This window comes from Staurois parvus, unplaced genomic scaffold (assembly GCF_062004578.1).
Source record: "Staurois parvus isolate SC_StPar_1 unplaced genomic scaffold, SC_StPar_1.0 ptg001510l, whole genome shotgun sequence".
In the NCBI taxonomy this organism is placed as follows: Eukaryota; Metazoa; Chordata; class Amphibia; order Anura; family Ranidae; genus Staurois; species Staurois parvus.
In genome coordinates, this window is record NW_028319306.1 from 345983 (window position 1) to 371909 (window position 25927).

At 41.3% G+C, this 25927-nt stretch overlaps 1 protein-coding gene across 3 annotated transcripts in view; it reads left to right on the forward strand.

Moving 5' to 3' along the window:
• RETREG3 (reticulophagy regulator family member 3) overlaps positions 1–25927 on the forward strand; it is a 213646-nt gene that overhangs the window by 20334 nt on the left and 167385 nt on the right. For all 3 annotated transcript variants that reach the window (XM_089662651.1, XM_089662649.1, XM_089662650.1), the window contains exons 3-4: positions 4641–4747; positions 5846–5876. In XM_089662651.1, the coding sequence (XP_089518777.1) occupies positions 4641–4747; positions 5846–5876 (138 nt within the window). The remainder of the gene's footprint in view (positions 1–4640; positions 4748–5845; positions 5877–25927) is intronic.

The window sequence follows — 25927 nt, forward strand, 5'->3', positions numbered from 1 at the left end:
ACGTGGGAAGTCCTTAAGTTGGCATGTTGGGGCTGCTGACGTTTGAAAGTGAGTTTCTTCAGCTAAAACAATGACTGCTTTGGATTTAGTAGCTTTTTTCCATAATGAAAATCTCTTGGCTGGAATGGTTTAGGCCTCGGTTATCGATTGAGAGAAGTTTAAGCGTCATTCCAACTGAAAATTAGTAGCAGTTTTAAATTTGACACATACCATAGAAGTCAGTGGACAGTTAAGATGAAAGTAAATAGCTATTCAGATGTGCTCCAAAAGGAGAAGACCGTGAGGATTGCAGTCTGGGAAGGGTAGCACACGAGATACCTTGTGTCAACCAAATATAGTGAAATAAAAGTATGACAACTAACAGTGAAAACTGAGCCCTCCCCTATAAGAAAAAACACAGAAAACTTAAAAAAGAGCTTCCATGCAGAATCAGTAGCAGCAGAATTGCTGGGGTACTTAGAAAAGTATAAAACTTAGAAACAGGAGACAGCACCTCCAGGAGAAAACCATTCAAATGATATAGATAACTTAAGGTGTTATGGCCCATCATAGATTGTTGTTTTGAAGAATTCTTGTAGGAGACGTTAGTCCATTCCTGTTGGGAGTTGGAAAGTGGATGCCTGGGATCCCGGGGCGAGGATTCTCTGGGATTATGTTCCACGATTTGAGTAGGCAGATGCTTTCTTCCATGGAGTTGATGAAGATAGTTGAACTATCATGGATGATTTTCAGTGTGGCTGGGTACTTCCATATGGTATGATTACGGAGAGCTTTAGTGACAGATGCCAGGATCTTACGTTGTTGTAGAGTATGTACGGAGAGATCTGGCAATACCTGGAGTGGAACAGCTTTTTTGGCACTTGGTCCTTCTTACAGAATGCAGATAAGATAAGTTCCTTGCCTTGGCTGTCGTGTATCCGCATTAGGACATCGCTAGGAATTTATTTTGGTAAAAAGGATGGTTTGGGAACCCTATGGATTCTATCAATGGTGAGATCCTCAGCCGTTGGTGATTGAACAACTGCTTTGAAAAGATTGTGTACATAGTGAGGTAATTGTGCTTATTGTACCAACTCTAGAATGCCTCTGATTTTTAAGTTGTTAATCCTGGAGCAGTCCTCTAGGTCAGCTACTTTGGGTTTCAGCCAGGCGATGTCATCCTCATGTTTGTCATGAGTGTCCGCCATGCCGTTGTAGGAAGATACACATGCACTCAAATTATCTTTCGGATGGCTGACCCCATCTCCCAGATCTTGGACCTCTGCTGTGTACTTGTGAAAGCACGCTAGCATATCATACTGAAGAGATGGATTTAGTCATAGTAGCATATCTTTCAAAACAGTATCAGAAACTGGCTGGCCTGTAGTGGGGACAGAGGTAAATGGATCAGGGCGGCAGGCATCTGGATCTGACTTTTCCTCCTGTGAGCATGGTTTTGACAATTGGTCAGGATTGGATTCCCTCCTAGACTTTGCTGGGCTCCTAGTACTTGGGATGGACACTGGAGAGCAGCTCTCATCCTCCATGTGTTCCATTAGGTCCATTGGGGATGCTGGGCTTAATTGGGAAGCGGCCACTAGAGTTCCGGCAGTGGGTGTCAGAGATGGACTCTGGACGCCATTTTGTTGGTGATTTCTCATCCGTGTTGGAAAGAATTCTGACCATTTCTGAAGGGAAGGTGAGTCCTTCTGACTTCGGGTCATCGCTGTAGTGTCAGAAGGGTAAGGGGATGCTGAGAGGATGGCGTGGGCTATGATGGGCTCCTGTGGATGCAGGCTTCTGGAGCGCTCATGGAGCTACAGCTTCATGCAGCCATCTTTGGTGAGTGGTCACCACGCCCAATACACTGCAGGGTTTTGATAGCTGGTATTCCAGGGAGATACAGTACCCCTTCATCAATTATATGCAATTGACCAATTGAAATGTTTTCAAGATATACAGTGGAAATTTGGTATCCCCTCTTGCAGGCTTTTCCAGTACCTCCAACTCAGTCACGCTTTTTCAGCCCAAAATAAACAGACTGCGCTTAAATGGAGTGACACCCTGCTTATAGATCAGTTAGCTACTACTACAGACAAGAGAGGCCTTGTTTCTTTACTTTTTTTATAAATCATTGCTGGATAGTTTGCTAGGTAATCTACAGCTCCCTGGCAGGAAAGCGTGGGTTAAGGATATTGCTGCTTCAGATGGGGAGATATGGCAAGCTATTTTTGTACAAGTCCTACTAGTGTTCATCTTGCAAACGCAACGTCTATCCCAAATTTACATTATACCTAGGGTGTACAGAATGCCTCATAAGTTATATTGTTGGCTCTGTAGAGAGAACCTGGATTGTCGCAGATATGGAATATCCCCTGCTGATCTTCTGGACATGCTTTGGAGATATCCCAAACTGGTACGCTATTGGTGCAGTGTTTCTTCCACTATTAACCAGGCATTCCAGAATCTTGCACAATGACCCATTTACATGTACATTGGGATTCTTGGATGAAGAAGCATATATGTCTCAAGTCTGGACCTCTATCTCCAGCTTATTATTCCTGGCTGATAAATTATGTTGAAATGGCTTTCTCCTCCTGCTTATTATTATGAAATTTTACTGTTTGGATGTTTTTACATTCTCGGCTGCTGCCTAACAGCTTATGAATATTTTGAAGTTTTCTTGTTTTGTACCTCAGTACTTTTTCGTTTTCAATATTTTTATTGAAAGTTTTTCACAATAATTGGTGTAAAAGCGTTACAAAATCATTACAACATAGCTCTTTATAGAGTACGCAAAGCAGACAGTTGTCTTAACGGCAATTGTTTTTTTCTTTTTTCTGTCTGGTCAAAACAAACGGCATGTTCCACTTGTTATCTGGGTATCAGTAGTACTTGTGGGGCACTTTTTAGCGTAAGTCTCCTCCAATTTATTCTGCAGCTCTGTAATCACACCAGTGTTCTGACTCACTCTAGCAACATCGCCGTCCACTTTAGATTCAATAGTATCTAGGCATTCGCCAATGCTCTGTATGTCCCGTTTAAGATCAGTAGTAATGATGGAGCATGCTTTTGAGATTTCTTGCTGTAGTAATGTGGAAAAGCGTGCAATAAGCACTGCATCTTCTGAGTAAGGAACTGGCTGCGGGACAGGTGAATCGTGCGCAGGACTGGGTTGGTTGAAAGCAATTTCGGCCAGTTCTACCATGTTCCTCTCCATTGAGGATGCTAGGGAGGCTACCTGGTCCTGTGGGATCTCAGGAGAGGGAGGTACGGAGAAGGACTTACCCTGGGACTCGGCTTTCTTGTCTTTCAAGGATTGGGAGGAGAAAGGATTTCTCCCTGTTGCGGCCCCTGATCCGGGGAGAGTGTGACTGTTGCTGGCCACCACATGAGTCTCTCTTACCTGGCACCATGTTGGAAGCCTTTGCATTTGCCCAGAGGGGGACCATGCGTCTCTTTGGTGATCGCCCTGCTTGTATGGCCTTTTCTTAGGCTGTCCTGATGCCCAGTGCTGCGTCTCCCTCTCCAGGTGTATGGGGACCCTCCAGTGCCTCTGTACCCACTCTCCAGCTGCCACTTTTAGCTGTGGCCTTGCCAGTGGTGTGCGGTGCTCGCTTTCAAAATGTATTTCCGTCTCCCGCCTATATTTTAGGATTGGCGAAGGCAGGTTAACACTGCTTAAAAGGCAAATTCTGATACAATGTGTGCAACCCTTACAGCAGATGCTGGGATTAGCCCCCCTAGCATTAGTATCCCTGCAACTTTCTACAGTAACTTTATTGGTGTAGTGATTTATCAAGGTATGTCTGGTATACTGTAATGGCGGATGTGGGTGGTTGAGGCACACAGTGAGTTGGCATGCTCTAAATTAGGGGTTTTTGTTACTTGTATGAGACATAGCAGTGGTACAGTTCTTATAAAAAGGAGGAAAAGGGTATTTGTAATGTGTTGCCCTTCATTAATATTTTAAACTGCATGGGTTGTTATACAAGGTGAGGGTGTACATATACTTTACCCCTTTTGCTGTAAGGTCTGTATGGTGTATGGACCTACAGCACTGCTTCCAGCTGGCTGTACTGACCTGCATTCCTGCTTCTGCTATAAACTGTTCAGCAGAAACTGCTGAACAAACAACCGATTAGTGACTAATCAGAGCTATTCACCTCAAATGTGACACATAACCCTACCGCACACCAATGCCGCTGTTTCTCTGTCCTCCAGCCACTTCACCTCCTGCCGCTCTTTTTCTCTTAAATGCCCCCCACACTCTACTTTCTGTTTTTTCCCTGCAGTCACCCCCCCCCCTCCCAGTATCAATTTCCCACAGGTGTTCTGTGCATCCCTCTGCAGGCAGTCCCATGTCATTTGGGATGCAGCAACTACACGAACACAGTCCTTGCTCCCAATTTGACATTCATGTTGGTCTGGGTGCATGTCCCTGAACTCACACTTTCCGTGTTCCACAAACACATGTTTCACACCCACACGAATGTCAGATTGGGAACAGCAGCTATGCCTGTGCAGCTGTTGTATCCCAATTGACATGAAAGGGGAATCGCGTAACACATGCTTTTTTGTTGTACACTGTACTTTCTCTTCAAATGACTGTAACATTCATATGGGGAAACCAAAATTCAGTGTAAATACTTGTTTTGCAGGTTCTTTGCTTTGACATCGCTCAGAATTTTATTTTTGGGAGCGTTTGGTCTGATGATCATTATCTGTATGGATCAGTGGAAGAACAAAATCTGGCCTGAACTGAGAGGTAAGAAATTAAAAAGGTTGATGGCAGCATTGGTGTGCTTTCTGTAAAGATATTCAAAATGATACAAAATGTGGTATTTATTATTTTTTTTTATCTATGGTCTTAATAACAGAAGACGTACAGTAGAATGTCAGAAACTTTGATGCACATTTGCTCATGAGCAAAAAAAACACTGTGCCATGTTGAAGTGACTCCCATGCACAGATGTAGGAGTGACATCACTGCCTGGCCATTCAAGTGACTGAAAAAAGTGAAGGAAGAACCAGGAGAAGATGAAAGCGCCTGAGCACTCACAGTTCAATGCTGCAGGGCATCCTTTGCTTGGATAAATGTTTGAGGAGTTTTATTCCGCTTTGACTGTTGCATGACAAAGTTAAAACATATCCTAAACTCTGAACAGTTTTGCAACTTTGATATGTGTCAGTAAACTACATATCATCACAACTGCTTAGTGTATCTAGGTGAATTATACCTCACTTTTTTTTTTCCAAGACTTAATTGTAGTGGTAAATTATAGTGGCTATCTCCATTACTTTTTTTTTTTTATGACCTATGCTCCTAATCTTAATACTGACCTACATCAAACCCTGTTCTACTTTTTTTTTTTATTCTGTACACACTTTGTTTACATTTTCTCCTCTAGCAAGGAGAGAGAGAGATACAAAGTATCTTTTAATCCATTCAAGAGGATGACTCGGGAGTGGACTGTACAGACACTGATCACTGTGATAGCCAATCAGAGGATATCACAGTGATCGGGTGATTGGGAACCTGTCCTGTTTTTGAATCACATTTATGTGGTCCCACGGATAAAGATCCACTTCTGTGAGGCTACATATACTGTATGTGTACAGTCAACAGGAAGAGGTAATTACCACACTGTCAGTAATCAATATAAGCTTATTCCAAATTTTGATCTAAAACTAAAAGCATTAAATAAACCATAGTTTTTTTTACTTAAGTCCCAAAAGGTGACCTAAAATCATTTGGGCAAGCTCTACCCTAATTGTAATTGTTTTGCCACTATTCATTTGTTATAGAACGAAGTATGTTTTACTGAAACTTTTTTTTTTTTTTTTTTTGTTCCCCAAATTCCAGTTGCAAGATCCAATGAGCTGGACAATGACAGGTAAGAAATTCAGATAAGGGATACATACAGGTGCGGACTGACAACTCATGGGGCCCCCTGGGCAATAGGGGATCATGGGGCCCCTGTGTCCTTGCCCAAATTCAAAAAAGCCTATGAAAAAGGTACCAGGGGCATCTCATGGGGCCCCCTACTTACCCCGGGCCCTCGAACAGTGCCCGAGTTTCCAAATTGTCAGTCCGTCCCTGGATACATATGAACCATGGTAATAGCACTGTGGAATATAGACAATGCAGATATGTTACTTTTTAAATCTATGCTACCATTGCCAAAAAGTCAGTAAATTTTCCATCTTGATCACAACGATACCATATATGTGTACATAGCTTTACAAACAAGCTATGTTTACAAATAAAGATTGACATTTATCTTTTAAGCCAATTTTACTCTCTATACATTTTTTTTTTCTTCCTCTAAAGTTCCAGGGGGAATTATTTTGTATTTGTTTGTTTTCTAGTTTTACCAACTCTTGCAAGGTGTGGATTGTGATCACTATGTCGTCCCTTAGTGCCAAGGAAGGCTTTGCCCTCAGAAGCAGTTTGTCTAAATTACCAGTAACCGCAATCCCCTGAGGAAGTCACGTGTAGTGTAGATACTACCTTATGTGGCCTCCCATATGTTTATGAGTTTGATTTGAGAAAAATAAGTATAGATCTGTAAAAATAAAGGTGATGTACGTCTATTCTGCTGTGTATATGGAAGTTAGAGGAACACCTTGAAAGCCATAGAATATACCTTTTGAGAGACCACCAGTGGGGGAAGAAACTATTGAACTGGTTTGTACAGGTCCAAAGCTGAAGGTGAGCGCATTGGCACAGAGGTGATGGGACTCACTGAACTTGAATGTGCTTAAGCTGAAGATAGAAGCTGCACATATGGTGTACATAAGAGGATACTGGAACTTTTATTTGGATTATAAGAGTTTTGTATTTAGCATAACACTATTTATATTTGTGTAAATTAGTGAATATTGAACATTGTCTGACATACTAACACCGGTCACTTTATTAGGTACACGTTGCTAGCACCAAGAAAATATCCCCCACACCATTACACCCCCACCAGCCTGAACCATTGATTCAAGGCAGGATGGATCCATGCTTTCATGTTGTTTTATGCCAAATTTTGACCCTACCATCTGAATTTCGCAGCTGAAATTGAATGCCCTCTGACATCAACAAGGCATTTTTCGTCCACACAACTGCCGCTGACTGGATATTTTCTCTTTATTCGGACCATTCTCTGTAAACTTTAGAGATAGTTGTGCGTAAAAATCCCAGTAAAAAAGCCCATCTGGCACCAAGAAGCAGGCCACATTCAAAGTCACTTAAATCTCCCTTCTTTCCCATTCTGATGCTCGGTTTGAACTTTATCAAGTCGTCTTCACCACGTCTAGATGCCTAAATGCATTGAGTTGCTGCCATGTGATTGGATGTTACCAAGCAATTGAACAGGTGTACCTAATGAAGTGGCCGGTGAGAGTATGTGTATGTTTTAAGTTTGGTTCATTAATGTATGTTAAAAAAGGGGTTGGCGCAGCATAGATATATAACCATTTACATAGGCAATCCACATAGGTATCCCCTGATACAGCAACGTCAGAAATGGAGCCAGCACTTTGGTGAAAATTTGAGGAGAGGAGGCGAGACCAAAAGGCCAGAGCCACAAACTGGTAATGCGCCTCTCTGTTTGCAAAGCGTAGAAAGCGTCAGTGCTGGGAACATATGGGGATGTGCAGGCAGGTATCCTTGATGTCTGTAAAGGCCAGCAAATACCCCTGATGTAAGGAGGCCACTACAGACCGAATGTATTCCATCTTGAACTTCTGCACACACACACGAAGCAGTTCAGGGCCTTGAGATCCAGGATCAGCCAAATCTTTCCCTCCTTCTTCAAGATCGTAAACAGGTTGGAGTAAAACTGGGTTGGAGCATACCTTCAATACTAAGGAGGACTTATTTGTTGGCTTGGTAAGTTTGCTAGACCGGGGCCATTTGGTAACCCCTGTGGGAGCCTTAAAAGGTTTAGTGTCCTTGTCCGCAGATCTGGGGGAACGAAAAATCTTCTTGCAAACAGAATAAGAACCGTGTTTGTGATGGGGCTCCTTCCCCATTCTGACGTCACACAAATATGCGGCCTGACAGAACTGGACTTTTTTCCGTGGGGCCGCATATTTGCGTACTTCTCTTTGTGCTGTGAGCACGCCGCACAGCGCACTCCCAGCACCAAGACCAGGGTGTCAATGAGAGCCCAGGGTCCTAACAATCGGGACCCAGGACTCCAGATTTTGGGTCACATGATCGCTGTGATAGCCTCTGATTGGCTGTCACAGTGATCAGTCACTGTGAAGTCCGCCCCCCTTGTTTTTTTTTTTTCTCGCTGAATGGACAGTTAGTGTCGGTGTGTGTTTAGGTTACAAAAAAAAACCCAAAAAACAAAATGCTCACTATTGTTTCTGGGCTGTACGGTGGGTACAAACAACAAATAACATAAGTCCATAAAATCATATGAACAGCGTGAATCACTAAATAGTATTGCATACAATTCAATAACAATACAGAGTGCCTATACCCTAAGATAGAAAGACACCGCAATGAAAACTGCCAAAATGGAATGTAGTTTGGTCAGTTGAGGTGTAGTCTTGCAGTAAATCCTGACATGTTTTGGAAAATCATTCCTTCTTCAGGCGGGAGTTTGGTATATCGGTACTACAATATAACTGATAAAGCATCCGTATAATACTGAATCTATTTGGAAAGACAGTTTTTACATACTGTAATTAGTGAGGGCAGATAGTAACATGTATAAGCTTTCCTTAAAATATTGTTTGAAATGCAGTTGCATCCTTTGTGTATATATAGTAGACCCAAAAATGGCCTCCAGGCCATCCACATCACCACAAGGATCCCGTGAACTCAGCACTGGACAACCAAAAATGTAAATGTATTTTATTGAGACCAACACAAAGTGGTACATAATTGTGAATTGGAAGGAAAATGATAAATTATTTTCAAAGTATTTACTGTGATATCCCTAACTAAAATTTAATGGAACCAATTGCCTTCAGAAGTCACCTAATTAGTGAAGTCCACCTGTGTGTAATTTACAGTAAACGCAGTATAAATACAGCTCTTCTGTGAAGCCCTCAGAGGTTTGTTAGAGAACATTAGTGAACAAACAGCATCATGAAGGCCAAGGAACACACCAGACAGGTCAGGGATAAAGTTGTGGATAAGTTTAAAGCGGAGTTAGGTTATAAATAAAAAAATCTCAAGCTTTGAATATCTCACGGAGCACTGTGAAATCCATCATCAAAAAAATGAAAGAGTATGGCACAACTGTAAACCTACCAAGACATGGCCTCCCACCTAAACTGACAGGCCAGGCAAGGAGAGCATTAATCAAAGAAGCAGCCAAGAGGCCCATGGTAACTCTGGAGGAGCTGCAGAGATCCACAGTTCAGGTGGGCGAATCTGCCCACAGGATAATGATTAGTTGTGCACTCCACAAATCTGGCCTTTATAGAAGAGTGACAAGAAGAAAGCCATTGTTGAAAGACAGCCATAGGAAGTCACGTTTGCAGTTTGCGAGAAGCCATGTGGGGAACACAACAAACATGTGGAGGAAGGTGCTTTGGTCAGATGAGACCAAAATTTAACTTTTTAAAGTAAAAGAAAAACACTATCTGTGGCGGAAAACTAACACTGAACATCACTCTGAACACACCATCCCCACTGTGAAACACGGCGGTGGCAGCATCGTGTTGTGGGGATAATTCTCTTCAGCAGGGGCAAAAAAACTGGTCACAGTTGATGGGAAGATGGATGGAGCCAGGGCTATCTTAGAAAAAAACCTGTTTGAGTCTGCAAAAGACTTGAGGGGCAGGGGTTCACCTTCAAACAGGACTGGAATGGTTTAGATCAAAGCATATTCATGTGTTAAGAATGGCCGAGTCAAAGTCCAGACCTAAATCCAATTGAGAATCTGTGGCAAGACTTGAAAATTGCTGTTCACAGACGCTCTCCATCCAATCATACAGACCTTGAGCTATTTTGCAAAGAAGAATGGGCAAAAATTTCACTCCTCCCTAGATGTGCAAACCTGATAGAGACATACCCAAAAAGATTTGCAGCTGTAATTGCAGCATAAGGTGTTTCTACAAAGTATTGACTGAGAAGGCTGAATACAAATGCACACCACATTTTCCAGATATTTATAAACCATTTTGAAATCCATTTGTCATTTTCTTTCCACTGCACAATTATGTGCTATTTTGTGTTAGTTTATCACATAAAATCCCAATAAAATATATATACATTTTTGGTTGTAACATGACAAAATGTGGGAAATTTCAAGGGGTATAAATACATTTTCAAGGCACTGTATGTAAATGTGGAGCATATACATTTGCATGGAATAGTATCAGGGGCGGACTGACAAATCATGGGGCCCCTGGGCAATAGGGGATCATGGGGCCCCTGTGTCCTTGCCCATACTCAAAAAATCCTATGAAAAAGGTACTAGGGGCATCTCATGGGGCCCCCTACTGACCCCGGGCCCTTGGGCAGTGCCCGAGTTTCCAAATGGTCAGTCCGCCCATGAATAGTATGGAGCAAAAGTTTGCAAATCCAGAATACAGTTATTTCTCTTAGACAATCAGAATGAGCTTCCACCTCTCTCTATTTAAGTGTATATGCACATCTTCCACCCAGTTATACAGCAGGGTCTGTAGACATCCTGGGAACCCCACAAGAAAGGAAGGTCAGATCACTGCAACATGCCCACACCCATTGGAGTACAAGCAGAGGGAGAGGGGATTATCTAAAGAGTAGCACAGAAGGAAACCGCTAGGCAGAACCTGCAAATGAGAAAAGTCCCAATCACATATCCAGTTTGCTTCCCCCTGAATTGAAACCTTCTAGGAAAGGTATAAAAATGAATGCCTCGTTGAGGCCTGGTGGTTCCCTGGCATTTAGGGAATAAATCCATCTTCATTCCCATTGCCGGAGAGATTTGTTGAAATCCCTTCCCCTCGGTTTTCGGTGGATTCTGTTGTGTGCCAAAAATTGCACTCGAGGAGTGTGGTCACTATGCACCAGGGCCACGTGGTAGCCTAGGGGGTAATTCAGGGTTTTTTTGTGTATACTTTGCAAGTGTCGGTACGTAAGCCTCCAAAGCTCCAATCTTGGTGTTTTCTGACATAGAAACAGCCACATTTACAGGTAAGGAGATATATATAATCCCTGTGGTTTTGCAATTGTCATAGTGTCTAGGGTGGAAAAAGGATCCATTAGGTAGTCTTATGTGGGAACGCAGGCCCATATATTGACAATATGGGAATGCTCTACACTGAAACTTTCCATATGTTTTACATGGGTCATCTCTATTTGATCCCAGAAATTCACTAATGTACCAGTCGGTCACCCACAGAGGGAACCCTTCTGAATGTGACAGCCGGTAGTGCAGACCCACAGTTAGATCCATGGTCAATAGGTGCCAATAGTTTTTCAAGATGTGTTTCACCTGTTTGTGTTGGGTTGAATATTTTGTGTGATGATTCTGATGTTTTCATTACGTGATTGTGTTGTGATATATTGTGGACCCGCCTAGAAGCCTTCTTAAGAAAGATGTTGGTATCAGCATGTTTTAAAAGCTAAGTTCTAAAAGTATTAGCCTCTTTTTGAAACAATGCATCGTCCGAACAATTATGTCTTGCCCTAAGGTATTGGTTGTAGGGAATGGATGCTATCCGTTGTTTTGAGTGACAGCTGGTAGTATAGAGAATAGAATTGCCTGCAGTAGGTTACCTGAAAAGTTCACTGAGCAAATGACCACCAGTAATCTACTGGATGCAGACATCCAGAAACGTGTAAGCCATAGGGAATTTAAGATTTTAAATTTATTGTCATTCATAGATGTCAAACCTTTTTTTAAGAGTTTTTTTTTTTTTTTTTTCCCATAAAACAAAGATGTTGTTGATGTATCGGTGCCAAGCCAAAATTGCATGAGTCGGATTGGCTCTTGAACTTCCAAAAATCCACTCTGTGAGAGGCGTTTTGGCAGTCTAGCCAAGTAGGACCCCAAAATCCAATAAGCACCCTCAAGCTTATAAAGGGCTTTTTCCTCATTACACTTCCTGACTACCTATCACAGTTTCAGAGGCCCTGAAATGCCAGGATAGCACCAACACCCCCCCCCCCCCAAATGACCACTTTTTAGAAAGTAGACACCCCAAGGAATTTGATAAGAAGCATGGTGAGTATTTTGCAGATCTCGTTTGTTGCCACAAGTTTTTGGAAAATGAAGAAAAAAACAAAAACATTTTTTCTTTTTTTTTTTTTTTTGACATTTCAAAACCTTGTGAGGAAAAAATGAGATCTGCACAATACTCACCATGTCTCTTTTTAAATTCCTTGGGGTGTCTACTTTCCAAAAAGGGGTCAATTGGGGGGGGGGGGCTATCCTGGCATTTCAGGGCCTTCAGAACTGTGATAGGTAGTGAGGAAGTTACGCACCTTCAGGCTTTCAAAGTGGTCATTAGATTTCAGGCTCCTGTATGTGGCTAGGCTCCTAAAAAGTCTCACACACGTGGTATCCCCATACTCGTTAGAAGTAGCAGAATGTATTTTGGGGTGTAATTCCATATATACCCATGGCTTGTGTGAGAAATATCATTTAATTGACAATTTTGTGTAAAAAAAAAAACAAAAGTTTTAGTCATTTTCCAGAAACTTGTGAGGGAAATAAAATAAATCTTCCATGGAATCAATATGCCTCTCAACAGATAGCTTAGGGTGTCTGCTTTCCATAAAGGGGTCATTTGGGGGTGTTCTATCCTGGTATTTTAGGACCTCAAGAAATGTGATGGCCAGTGAGAAAGTAAAAGCTGTGTAAATTCCATAATCTGTAGTTTGTAGATACTATAACTTTCACACAAGCAATCAATATACACTTATTGGGATTTTTTTAACCAAAAATATGTAGCAGAATACATTTTGGCCTAAATTTCTGATAAAACTTTAGTTTTTTGGGATATTTTTTATGACAGAATTGAGAAAATATAGTTTAAAAAAAAAAAAAAATTCTCAAAAGTTTCTTGTTTTTATAGCTCCAAAAATAAAAAGCACACAGGTGATCAAATACCACCAAAAGAAAGCTCTATTTGTGTGAAAAAAGGATATAAATTTGTGCAATTGTCAGTTAACCACCTCCTGCCCGCCATATAGTCCAATGACGGGCACAAGGTGGTTCTCTCGTTCTGAGAGGAAGTCATATATGACGTCCTCCCATTCTCACCACGCATGCGTTGCTCAGGGAGCGCGCAGCACGGCGATCGGCGGTGCACTGTGTCCCTCGGACACAGTGGATCACCGATCATGGAAAGAGCCGAAGATGTCAGCTCGGTCATGAGATCAGCTGTGTCCAATCACCGCTGATCACATGTAAACACGGAATTGCCGGTTATCGGCCTTTCTCTCCTCTCGAGCTGTCACGCTGACAGCTCGAGAGGAGAGGAGAGCCGGTAATCGGCTTTCTGCGGAGGGGACATGTACACTGATCATCAGGGCACTGATGATCAGTGTGCCCTGATGATCAGTGTAGCCCCAGCAGTGTCACCTGTCAAAGTCCATCAGTGCCTATCAGTGCCACATCAATGCCACATATCAGTGCATACCAGTGCACATCAATGCCACATATCAGTGCCCATTTGAGCTGCCTTTCAGTGTCATCCATCAGTGCCACCTATCAGTGCTGCCAGTCAGTGTCGCCTATCAGTGCCATGTATCGGTGCTGCCTTTCAGTACCCATCAGTGATGCCTGTCAATGCCCATCAGTGCCACCTATCAGTGTCCATCAGTGCAGCCTCGTTAGCGCACATCAGTGAAGGAGAAAAATCACTTATTTACAAAATTTTATAACAAAAACTAAGAAAAACCATTTTTTTTCAACATTTTCAGTGGTTTTTGGTTTGTTTAAGAAACAATAAAAAACCCCAAAGTGATTAAATACCACCAAAAGAAAGCTCTATCTGTCACAAAAAAATGATAAAAATTTCATATGGGTACAGTGTTGCATGACGGCACAATTGTCATTCAAAGTGCGACATCGCTGAAAGCTGGAAATTGGCCTGGGCAGGAAGGGGGTATAAGTGCCCAGTAGGCTAGTGGTTAAACTACTGCAACACTGTATAGCAAAAAAATGGCGTATTTGCAGTATCTATACCATAGTTTGTAGACGCTATAACTTTTACAAACAGCAATCAATATACACTTATTGGGATTTTTTTTACCAAAAACATGTAGCAGAACACATTTTGGCCTCAATGTACAACTAACTTTGAGTTTACTATATATTTTTTATAGCCGAAAGTAAAAAATATTGTTTTTCTTCAAAATTTTCTGTCTTTTATTGTTTATAGTGCAAAAATAAAAAGCGCACAGGTGATCAAACACCACAGAAAGAAAGCTCTATTTGTGTGAAAAAGGACGTCAATTTTGTTTGGGTACAGCATTGCATGACCGCGCAATTATCAGTTGAATTAGTGCAGTGCCGAGTAGCAAAAAGAGGCTTGGTCATTAAGGGGGGTAAATCCTCTAGAGGGCAAGTGGTTAATAGTCAAAAATAGAGGTGTGTTTTTTTTTTTTTTACTAAATTGTCAGTCTTTTTTGTTTATAGTGCAAAAAATTAAACCCGCACAGGTGATCGAATACCACCAAAAAGAAAGCTCTATTTGTGGGGGGAAAAGGACATAAATTTCATTTGGGTGCAGCGTTGCATGACCGCGCAATTGTCAGTTAAAGTATTGCAGCACCGTATTGCAAAAAAATGGCCTGGTCAGGAAGGTGGGCAAATCCTCTGGAGAGCAAGACATGTGGGAAATTACACTTTAATTGCCATTTTAGCGCACGTGTGTGTCACCTTGCGTGGCTTTACCAAGGACAAACATTCCTGGATATGTAAACTTTTGATCAGGGCCCTTTGGGTGATTTCTGTTACCACAATTTAAAAAAGACCAAACAACTATATGATAAAAAATGGCTTCATATGATCACTATCGTTAAAGCTCGTTGTTTTGTTTTTGTTTTTTTTTTTGTTGCTTTTTTTTTTTTTGTAAAACAACAAACATGTTTTACTTACAGTGGGGCAAAAAAGTATTTAGTCAGCCACCAATTGTGCAAGTTCTCCCACTTAAAAAGATGAGAGAGGCCTGTAATTGACATCATAGGTAGACCTCAACTATGAGATACAAAATGAGAAAATAAATCCAGACAATCACATTGGCTGATTTGGAAAGAATGTATTTGCAAATTATGGTGGAAAATAAGTATTTGGTTACCTACAAATAAGCAAGATTTCTGGCTCTCACAGACCTGTACCTTCTTCTTTAAGAGGCTCCTCTGTCCTGCACTCATTACCTGTATCAATGGCACCTGTTTGAACTTGTTATCAGTATAAAAAACACCTGTCCACAACCTCAAACAGTCAAACTCCAAACTCCACTATGGTGAAGACCGAAGAGCTGTCGAAGGACACCAGAAACAAAATTGTAGACCTGCACCAGGCTGGGAAAACTGAATCTGCAATAGGCAAGCAGCTTGGTGTGAACAAATCAACTGTGGGAGCAATAATTAAGACCACTGATAATCTCCCTCGATCTGGGGCTCCACGCAAGATCTCACCCCGTGGGGTCAAAATGATCACAAGAACGGTGAGCAAAAATCCCAGGACCACACGGGGGGACCTAGTGAATGACCTGCAGAGAGCTGGGACCAACGTAACAAAGGCTACCATCAGTAACACACTACGCCACCAGGGACTCAGATCCTGCAGTGCCAGACGTGTCCCCCTGCTTAAGCCAGTACATGTCCGGGCCCGTCTGAAGTTTGCTAGAGAGCATTTGGATGATCCAGAAGAGGATTGGGAGAATGTCATATGGTCAGATGAAACCAAAATAGAACTGTTTGGTAGAAGCACAACTCATCGTGTTTGGAGCATAGAGAATGCTGAGTTGCAAATGCTGGGGTCCAAAGAACACCATACCTATTGTGAAGCATGGGGGTGGCAACATCATGCTTTGGGGCTGTTTCTCCGTAAAGGGACCAGGACGACTGATCCATGTACAGGACAGAATGAATGGGACCATGTATCGTGAGATTTTGAGTGCAAACTTCCTTCCATCAGCAAGGGCATTGAAGATGAAACGTGGCTGGGTCTTCCAACATGACAATGATCCCAAACATATCGCCCGGGCAATGAAGGAGTGGCTTTGTAAGAAGCAGTTCAAGGTCCTGCAGTGGCCTAGCCAGTCTCCAGCTCTCAACCCCATAGAAAACCTTTGGAGGCAGTTGAAAGTCCATGTTGCCCAGCGACAGCCCCAAAACATCACTGCTCTAGAGGAGATCTGCATGGAGGAATGGGCCAACATACCAGCAACAGTGTGTGCCAACCTTGTGAAGACTTACAGGAAACGTTTGACCTCTGTCATTGCCAACAAAGGATATATAACAAAGTGAAGAGATGAACTTTTGATATGGACCAAATACTTATTTTCCACCATAATTTGCAAATAAATTCTTTCCAAATCAGCCAATGTGATTGTCTGGATTTTTTTTCTAATTTTGTCTCTCATAGTTGAGGTCTACCTATGATGCCAATTACAGGCCTCTCTCATCTTTTTAAGTTGGAGAACTTGCACAATTAGTGGCTGACTAAATACTTTTTTGCCCCACTGTACCTGCTGTGTGCAGTGGTTTTGCACAGAGCAGGCTCTCCTGGCTCCTCCTTTTTGTCGGGTGCCCCTATAGCAAGCAGCTTGCTATGGGGGCACCCGCTGCTCCGTGTGTCCATTCAAATCTGTTGTGTGCAAATGCTTCGACATTATCACAATTGAATCTCCCTGCCTCAACGGGCTAATCTTAAAAATACATTTTCTGTTCATCAACAAATAGAATGAGCAATTTATGCCTCTATCCAGTTGAAAAAAGAGTTCACTAAAATTCTGTTCTGGTAGTAGAATCCACGGTCTCAAACAAGCATTGTACATGTAGGGTTACCCCGTATAAGCGTACTATAGTAGGAGGCAATAAGTTTAGAGTGGTCCGAGAATAACAACTCCTTTTCTAGTACCGATTTACTAAAGCGTACCTCTCTAATCTCAAACTGAGCCACCGCTTCAGGCCTGAGTTGAAGATATCTAAAGTGCCAGGAGTTGGGTATCTGTAATTCCAGTAGTGATTGGAGGAAGGATTTGAATGAGCCATTAGTATATAGTATGTGGATATATTGTAGGTTTTTCTGGGTCCACCGGTGTGCTGGTAACCTAGTAAATTGGGAAAGGGCAGGATTGAACCAAATTAGATAATTAGGGGAAACCGAATGAGAGGAGTCAGGCTAAAGGGTTACACCCTGTCCATACTGTATGTCTGCAGTAAAACTTGTATGAAAATCATGCAATCTGTAGTTGGAAGAAATCTCCTATAAATTAAAGTTGCAAATGTTTCAAATTAGGATGCCAAGGATGCCTCATCAGCAGTAGCTGCATCATTCAGTTGAGAGAAGAGCCACCAATGCACATACAAAAGTTGAGAGGCGTAATAATACAGTCTTAGATTCAGTAATGCTATGCTACCTTGATAAGTTGGAAGGTGGATCATAGCCAAAGATATCTTAATGGATTTAGGATACCATAAAATGAGGTAAGAAGGAAGTCTATTTTCTTTAAAAATTTGGCGGATATAGATAGAACTATTGGATAGAATATTTAAGAATTTTGGTAAGAATACCATCTTAAAGTCAAGGGTAAAGTTTTCCAGGTGGCAATTTTTGTTTTAAAGGAGGCAATACAAGGAAGGAGATTGTTGAAGACATAGGTGGACAATGTCAACTGCACCATGATCCCCAGGTATTTAAAGGTTTTGATTTGTTAAGGGCAATCCGGTGGTAAACAGAAGTGGAATATCTGGATCCACAAACAGCACATGCAATTTAGACTAATTACTTTAAATTTAGAGAAGGCCCCAAACCCTGAATAAACTGCAACACGGACGATATCGTGGACTGAAGGTTAGAAAGATAGAGCAGCATATCATCTGTGTAAAGAGAGACACATTCTTCCAAAGAGCCAATGCGCATACCCTGTTATTCTAAGGAAGTTCTAAGGACCTATGCCAGCGGCTCTATAGCGATGGTGAATAATAAAGGGGAAAGTGGGCAGCCCTGCCTGGTACCTTGATGGATAGAAAAAGGTTTAGATATTCTACTATTAATGCGGAGACCAGCTCCGCTTCTTTGCTCATAAAGAATATGGATCCAGGTGAGAAATAATTGTCCCCAAAGCCTAATTTCTCCAGAACATAGAACTCATAGGGCCATTCAATAGAGTTGAATGCTTTATGAGAATATAGGACCACTATTGCTCTAGAGACCGAGAGAACATTTACCACTTGCCGTCCGCCTGCTGTTGATAAACGGCAGGGCGGTGGCAGTCCAGGGGCGGGTTACCGTTCATAAACGGCACCCGCCTTTTCTAGTTGTGCGCGCTCCCTGGGAGCGCGCAGCACCGCGATCCGGTGCCCGCTGTGTCCTCCGGACACAGTGGAATGCCGATCGTCGGACGGGACCTCTGTACGAGGTCCCGATCATGTGATCACTGATTGGCCAGTCAGTGATCACATGCAAAGTAGTAAGCAAGATGTCACTTGTGACATCATTGCTTACTACCTGTGAAATCTGTGAATGATCACAGAGGTTACATGGTACAAGGCTATTCACAACAGCCTTGTACCATGTGACAAGCTGTGACCAATCACAGCTCACTCAGTACTTCTCAATGACTTCAAGAATGCAGACAGAGAGAAAGAGAAATGATTGCTTTTACATCCTATATGGGTAAAAAAAAAAAAAAATCTTCATCACCCCCCACAAGTAGTACAGTGTCACCATGGTGACACTGTACTGCTGGGGTGACAGTATGTAAAAAAAATAAATAAATAATATAAAAATGTAAAAAAAAATGTTTAAAAATTTATAATTTTTGGTTATGAACTAATTTGGATTTTTTTTTTTTTTTACTAAAAAAATAACGGAATAAATTTTGGCCAAGATTTATGATGAAATATTATTTATTTGCAAAATTTTATTTAAAAAAACACTTTTTTTCAAAATTTTTTGACTTTTTCATTTACATAGTAAAAAAAAATTAAAATCCCAGCGGTGAATAAATGCCACCAAAATAAAGCTTTATCTGTCTCAAAAAAATGGTAAAAATTTCATATGGGTACAATATTGCATGACCGCGCAATTGTCATTCAAAGTGTGATAGCACTGAAAGCTGAAACTTGCCCTAGACAGGAAGGGGGTAAAAGTGTCCGGACAGGAAGTGGTTAAGGGCCTGAGGGTTGGTAAATTATCTATGAATATTAATCTGGGTAGTTCGCCCAGGGATGAACCCCATTTGGTTTGAACTAATTAAGGCAGTGATCACTGAATTTAATCACAGCTAGAATTTTTGTAACAATCTTAAGTTTCATATTAATCAAGTATATTGGTCTAAACCAATCACAGTACAAGGGGTCCTTATTAGGTTTGAAAATTAGCATCATTAGGGCTTCTAAGGGAGGAGGAACTGTATGCATGTCAAAAATAGTCTTATACAAAGTAAGTAGCCAAAGAGTAGGGAGTCTCTATGTGCCAGGTACCATTCTATCAGAAACCCATTGGGAAATGGGGTTTTATGTTTAGTAGATTTTTTTTAGCACCTTTTCAATCTCTTCCAGAGAGATTGGTCCATCCAGTGATATTCTTTGAGCCTGTGTCAATTTTCCGGAGAGGGATGAAATCTACATATTCATAAAGTTCTGGCGGGGTATAATGGGCTTGGGATGTATGCAGGTTTGAGTGGAAATGCAGAAAAGAGTTCATAATTTGCTCTTGGGATGTCTGCAGCATAGCATTATGATAATAAGTTCTGGAAATAGTGGTGGGTTCAGGTATAGGTTTAGCGAGAAAGACAAGGAGGCAACCATTTTTGTTTCCAGATTCAAATACCTGCTGAGTCTGGTACAAAAGCCAATTCTGAGTCTTTGCCACCAGGGCCAGTTCATATGCTCTCTGTGCAAACCCTCCACAATTGGTAATTAATAGGGTAGGGGTCTGTGGTGTAGAGTCTCTCTGTCTGCTATTTCAGCTGTTTTTTTTTTTCCCCGTTGTTTTTTTTTTTTTTTTAAGATCTGTGATTTCGTTCATGTGCCCCCTCATCGCCACCTTAAAGGCATCCAATTGAATCAGAGCAGAGACCTCCTGGGCATTTTAAATCCAATAATTGTCCTAGGTAAATATGTCACCTCCACTACTGTATTAAGTAAATCAGACAACAGAAAAAAACATAACTAGTTGTGTGAGGGACTTGTGGAATTCAGAATAACATGAATAGTCTCTACGCGTATTTCAACCTCCATACTTTCACTAAGTTATAGGTTTCAGCCCAATCTTTTGATGTAGTTGAATGAATGTACAATGTAGTTATCCACAACAGCATTAAAATCTTCCCCTATAATAGTGGCTCCTCCAGTCATAGGAAGAAACTTCGCCATGCAGTTGAAAAGCCTCTGTGCATAAAGGGGTCGGGGAATGTAGATATTAACCACCGTAAAAAATATATTCATATAGCTTAACACCAATGCAACAAAACAGCCATATGGATCAGTCATGACCTTCACAATCTGTATCGGAAGAGATTTGGTAATTAAGATGGAGACACCTCTGGAATATGTGGAAGGTATGGGCGATCTGGGATCTTTTCAGTGCCATCACTCTGGAACCCACCAGATGAGTCTCTTGGAGAAGGATATGGGCTTTTGTGCATTTTAAGTAAATCAGAACTAAGGACCTCTTAACTTTTTAGAGTTTAGGCCTCTGATGTTCCACATAAGCAATTTAAGACTCAGTACGGTAGGAAAGAGTGATGGCTCAAAAAGGATAGTGGGAATAACCAACTTTAACCATACATCTTGATCTGATTACAACAGTAGAACAGAGAGACAAGAATAAGGGCCCTGAGAGAATATCTGAGACCATGAATAGATAAAATCAGAGTTGACCCATAATGTAGGTGAAGTAACACAAATAGGCAGGTCCCAAAATCAAAGGGGGTAATGCCCCCATCCCAAACTAGTAGTAGTTAAGATAAACTATCCCAATGGGATCACAAAAAACAGCATGTGGCAGTTAAAAAAAAAAAAAAAAAATGTAAAAGAAAAATGAGTGAAGCAATTCAAGGTGTAGGTGAGCTACTGTAGCACGGATGCAGGATATAGCACTCCCAAAAAGACTTTGCGTAGATCTTAGGATGTGAAGCAGCCGGGAACAGACCGTCAAAAGGGGGTCTGTTCGCTCACACTCACACATTGTCACAGATGTCTCCAGGCTTAGTGAAGCAAGTAAATGAACAGGATACATCCCAGAAAAATTGGTAAAGAACAAAACTTCTGCAAAGGAAACAGTCAGTTATTACATGCATTGACCGTCAAAAGAGTAGACAATCATCTTAGGCTGTCCAGCCAATCAGAGGCTTCAGTGGGTGACATGAAGAATTGAACTTTTCCATCATTTACAATCCGCAACTTAGCTGGGTATAGCATGCTGTAGCTGAGCTGTTTATCTCAAAGGTGGCATTTAACTGATGTGAATGCAGCTCTGTGTTTCTGGTTGGCAGCTGAAAAATCTAGACTTTTTATCTCTGAGTATATATACGTGCTGCTTAATTAGTGATGATTAAGCGCTGAATTAGCACGGTACGTGTGAACCTTTTTTTCCCCCCCACTGTCAAACAGTATGGTGTTTTTAAGCTGCTTTTCTATACAATAAAGTGGATATGTGCTTTAATGCAGCCTCCTGGACTTTCCTTTGATCTACAACACCGGTGTGCAAACTGGACAAGCAGACACACTGAAGGATTGTGGAGTGTTGGAGTCGTGAGCCTACCTGGAGTAGCGCTACCTTCTCTGTCTATGAGGACAACATGTTAGTGCCGACCAATGATTTTAGCCCTTTCTCCAAAAGCGATTCTTGATCTCCACCTTCAACGCCCTCTGGGAACCCCATAAACCACAAATTGTTTCGCAATGGCGATCCTCCAGGTCCCCTAGTTTCACAGAATGCTCTTTCAGTTCAGCTTGTTGGGCCCTAAAATCCTCACAGAGAGGATGCACTCTGTCCTCAGTGTCACTAATCCATTGTTCAGCATTAGAAATTCTGGAGAGGAACTGTTGTTTGGGTGTAAGAGAATGCGACTCGCCCAGTGTTTTCTTTAGCGCTCTCTCAAGCCCTCTCTGGGAGGCTCCAAAGATGGCTCCGGCACTTATACGTGATTTTGCGCACCCCTGCCGCCGTGTAGCAGTATTTCTGCTATAGGGCAGCGGGAAAGCAGTTAATTCTGCATCAAATCTGCAAGATCAGTTAATGCCTGTCTGACACAAGGGAAGTACTTGGCATTCATAGACGTCCAGAATGCTTGTATACATATTTCCATTTATTCACCACATCCATGCTTTCTATGTTTTGCAGTAGGGGACAATCTCTACTATTTTATTGCTATGCCTTTTGACCTCTGCTATACCCTGCAGAGTATTCACAAAGGTCCTCACACCTCTTGCCCATATAAAAACTCAGGACATCTAGGTCACAGGTTCTTCTGAAGGACTCATCACCTTACAAGCTATCTGCAAGCGTCCACAGGAGAATTCAGATATCTCAGGCTTACAGTTTGGTAATCCTCTTTAAGGCACACTAGCATTTTTTTTAAACTCCTAGAAACTGTTATTAGCATTGTTTCTGCTCCTAGAAGCTAAATAGTGTTAGGAATATCAGTTTAGGGCCCTCTACTCCATAGACAAACATACAGTTCAAAGTACTTTGGGAACAATGCAACACAAATACCTAGATATATGATGCAGAATTCAACTTCTTTATTATTGATCAGGCCTTAAGTAATAAATGATAACACTGCATATTTCAGGGGTTTTCCATAAAGCACCAATCAGAATACAGTAAAAAGATTTCAATAAACTACTCTATGGCTAGTCATAACAAAATGCAACAGAGTAGTAACTTCTGCAATTTCTCATGGAAGAAGTGTGTGCATAGATAACAGCATTTCAATCCCAAAGGGAACGTCTTGTATATAAAATAAACCAGTTAGTAGGCACACAGCAAAAGTTAGTTAACTATTCATTCTTTCACTGTGGTTAATGCACACTACTTTAGGCTATTGCGTTTTTTGAGCTTCAGTGTCTAGGAGCAGGAAAAAAAATGTTTGTGTAGAGTTTTGTGGAGTGTTTTTCCAGCGAAAAAAAGCACCGCTAAATGCTACTAAAATGCTCCTAACAGCTTCTTTTTTTTTTTCTTTTTTTTCTATGTGCTGTAAAAACGCTACTAAATCACTAATGCTTCTAAACTGTAGTATCAGCAATTTTTATCCAGCGTTTTTTCCAGCATTTTTTAAAAATAATGCTAGTGTGCATAGAGCCTAAAAAAAAAATCATTCTCCAGCCTTCTCTTTGCTTGGATTCTTGGGTCTCATGCTAGACACATCCCAAGCAAAAGAAAATAAAATCCAACCGTGCAAAAGGAGAATTGTTAAGCTTATTCTGCAGCTGCAAATCAAAAACACCCCTAAATCCTCACAGGGAACTTTAAACTTCAAGCCATAAAAACAATATTAGGTTGCTCTTGCAACAGTCCAAAATTGACCTAAACATATCAGGGCCAATTCACACCATCTTGCACTAAAATGTATAGAAAATGAACGTACATTTCCATCCATTTTTAGTCACGCACTGACAGCCGTTGACGTACATTTTTTACGTCCGTTGACATTCATTTTAGTGTGCGTTGAAGCATACTGAATTTTCACCTGCTTACATCTGCTGTGTTGCGCTAAAATACATACGTTACATTTTAGCACAACGCAGCTCAACTCAGCACTGTTGTGTAAATAGGACACGTTGAAATGATTGTTATCCAGATGTCCTTTCGTTGATCTGCATTTTACAGCTGAGCTAAAATGCAGATCACTGCACTGGCATGAATTGGCTTTCAGTTTTTCTATATCTAAAAGAGATAAACAAGTAAATGGAAATATCTCCCAAATGACAGCTTTACATAAATGATTACAATACAGCAATTTTGATTATTTAATTATTATTTGTTTAAATTTTCTTCTTCATTCCTTGATGGACACAACGCTGACGTAACTCTAGGGGTTGCAGAAGTCTCAATTGCAACCTGGCTCCTGCTCCAGTCCGGTCCTGGGGACTCCCTGTCAACTTCTGTTCTGTAAAGCAGGAGCAGAGATTCCTCTCTAGAAGGAAACAATGTTCTGTTTTCCTTCTACTTTGCGGAAAGAGTTAGCGTTCACTCCTTAGGCATATTCGGCAGATAAATGAAAAATCGGTCGTTGCTGGCAGCAATGCTGCATGACCGATAAAAGTAAACTAGAAGATCCGTGACAAACGGCTGATGGTATTGCCCCACTAACGGCGTGAATATTGGCTGATTTTTCATCCGCAAACGACCTGTCTATGTCCTGCACAAGTTATCCAGTGAAAAATATTATCTCCTTCTGCCCAGCCCCTCCTGTGATATCTTATCTACTGTAGAACTGGAAACCAAATTAAGAGAACAGGACAAGTCGCAGCTGTTTGGGGGAGGCCGAGACCCTTGGTAGGCTCTGTAGTGCAAACTCTGTACAGATAGATAAAGTGTGTTAATGTGGCCATTGTTCACCAGGCAGCAGCATTAACTTTCACATTATATGGGTCAATTCGCTAAAGGTTACGGCATGCAATAACATGGCCATGTGACTCATTTGCATAAATTATCGCTTGAGATAATAAAAGTCAATGCATCAAAGTAAAATATTGAATGTGTGGTAAATACCGCACATTTGTTAAAATAGTGAGATAAATACAGGAAAAAAACATGGGATAAAGTCAATTCATTAAACACATTCGTTATTTATCACCAGGTGTTTTCTGGTGGTATTTTAGAAATGTACAAAATAACAATTAGAGGAACTCTGCACTGGTCAGAAAGTGAAAAGTATACAATGTATCAGTGTAAAAATCCTCTGAGCTCAGGAATGGAAATAAATTGTAACATTTCTTCAGAGGGAGATCATTTTGTGAATGAAAGCACACTACAATGTGTTCATAGTTTCACAATATTGCTGTGTGCATTCAGGTGCAATGTTAGCCTGCAAAACAAAAATTGTGAAAAAATAACGCAAAATTTAAGTGCTAAATATCGCAAAACAAATATTTAACGCATTCTGTAAATAACACATTTTTTAGTGAATTGACTAATTTTGAAATAAATATTGCATGAGTTATTTTAACAAAAAAATTCATGCAGTATTTATCTCTTAGTGAATTGATCTTGCCTGCAAAGTGCTCTGGGAATGGTTAGGACACTGAACATTATTTGAACATGTGTAATGGAAATGTCCTTCAGTGTGTAGTAAGCCAAACTTTAATTTTTTTTGCATACAGACAAAAGAGAGTGATGAATACATAGAGAAACACTAGGGCTGGTTCACACCATACCCACAAAGGTTTTTTCACCTCGATTGGAGCCCACCTGTGATAAATTCAATTGATTGGACATGATTTATAAAGGCATACACCTCTCTATAAAAGGCCTCACAGCTGACAATGCATACTATATCAAAGCAAAAGCATTGAGGTCAAAGGAACTGCCTGCAGAGCACAGAGATAGGATTATTGCAATGCACAGATCTGGGGAAGGCATCATTCTGGTATCATTTTTTCAGCCAGCGATCATGTAAAAGCAATCCTAGTGGCTAATTAGCTGCAGGATTGCTTTTACAAGCAGCGGGAGAAGATGCCCCTCCCCCGCTGCCTTACACAACCTTCTTGGGCAGTCCTGTGCCATCGGGGGGAACCTGAGAATGCAGCCGGTGTTTCTGCCAGCTGACCATAGAGTTGATTGGAGACCGGAATAGTGGCAATCATCTC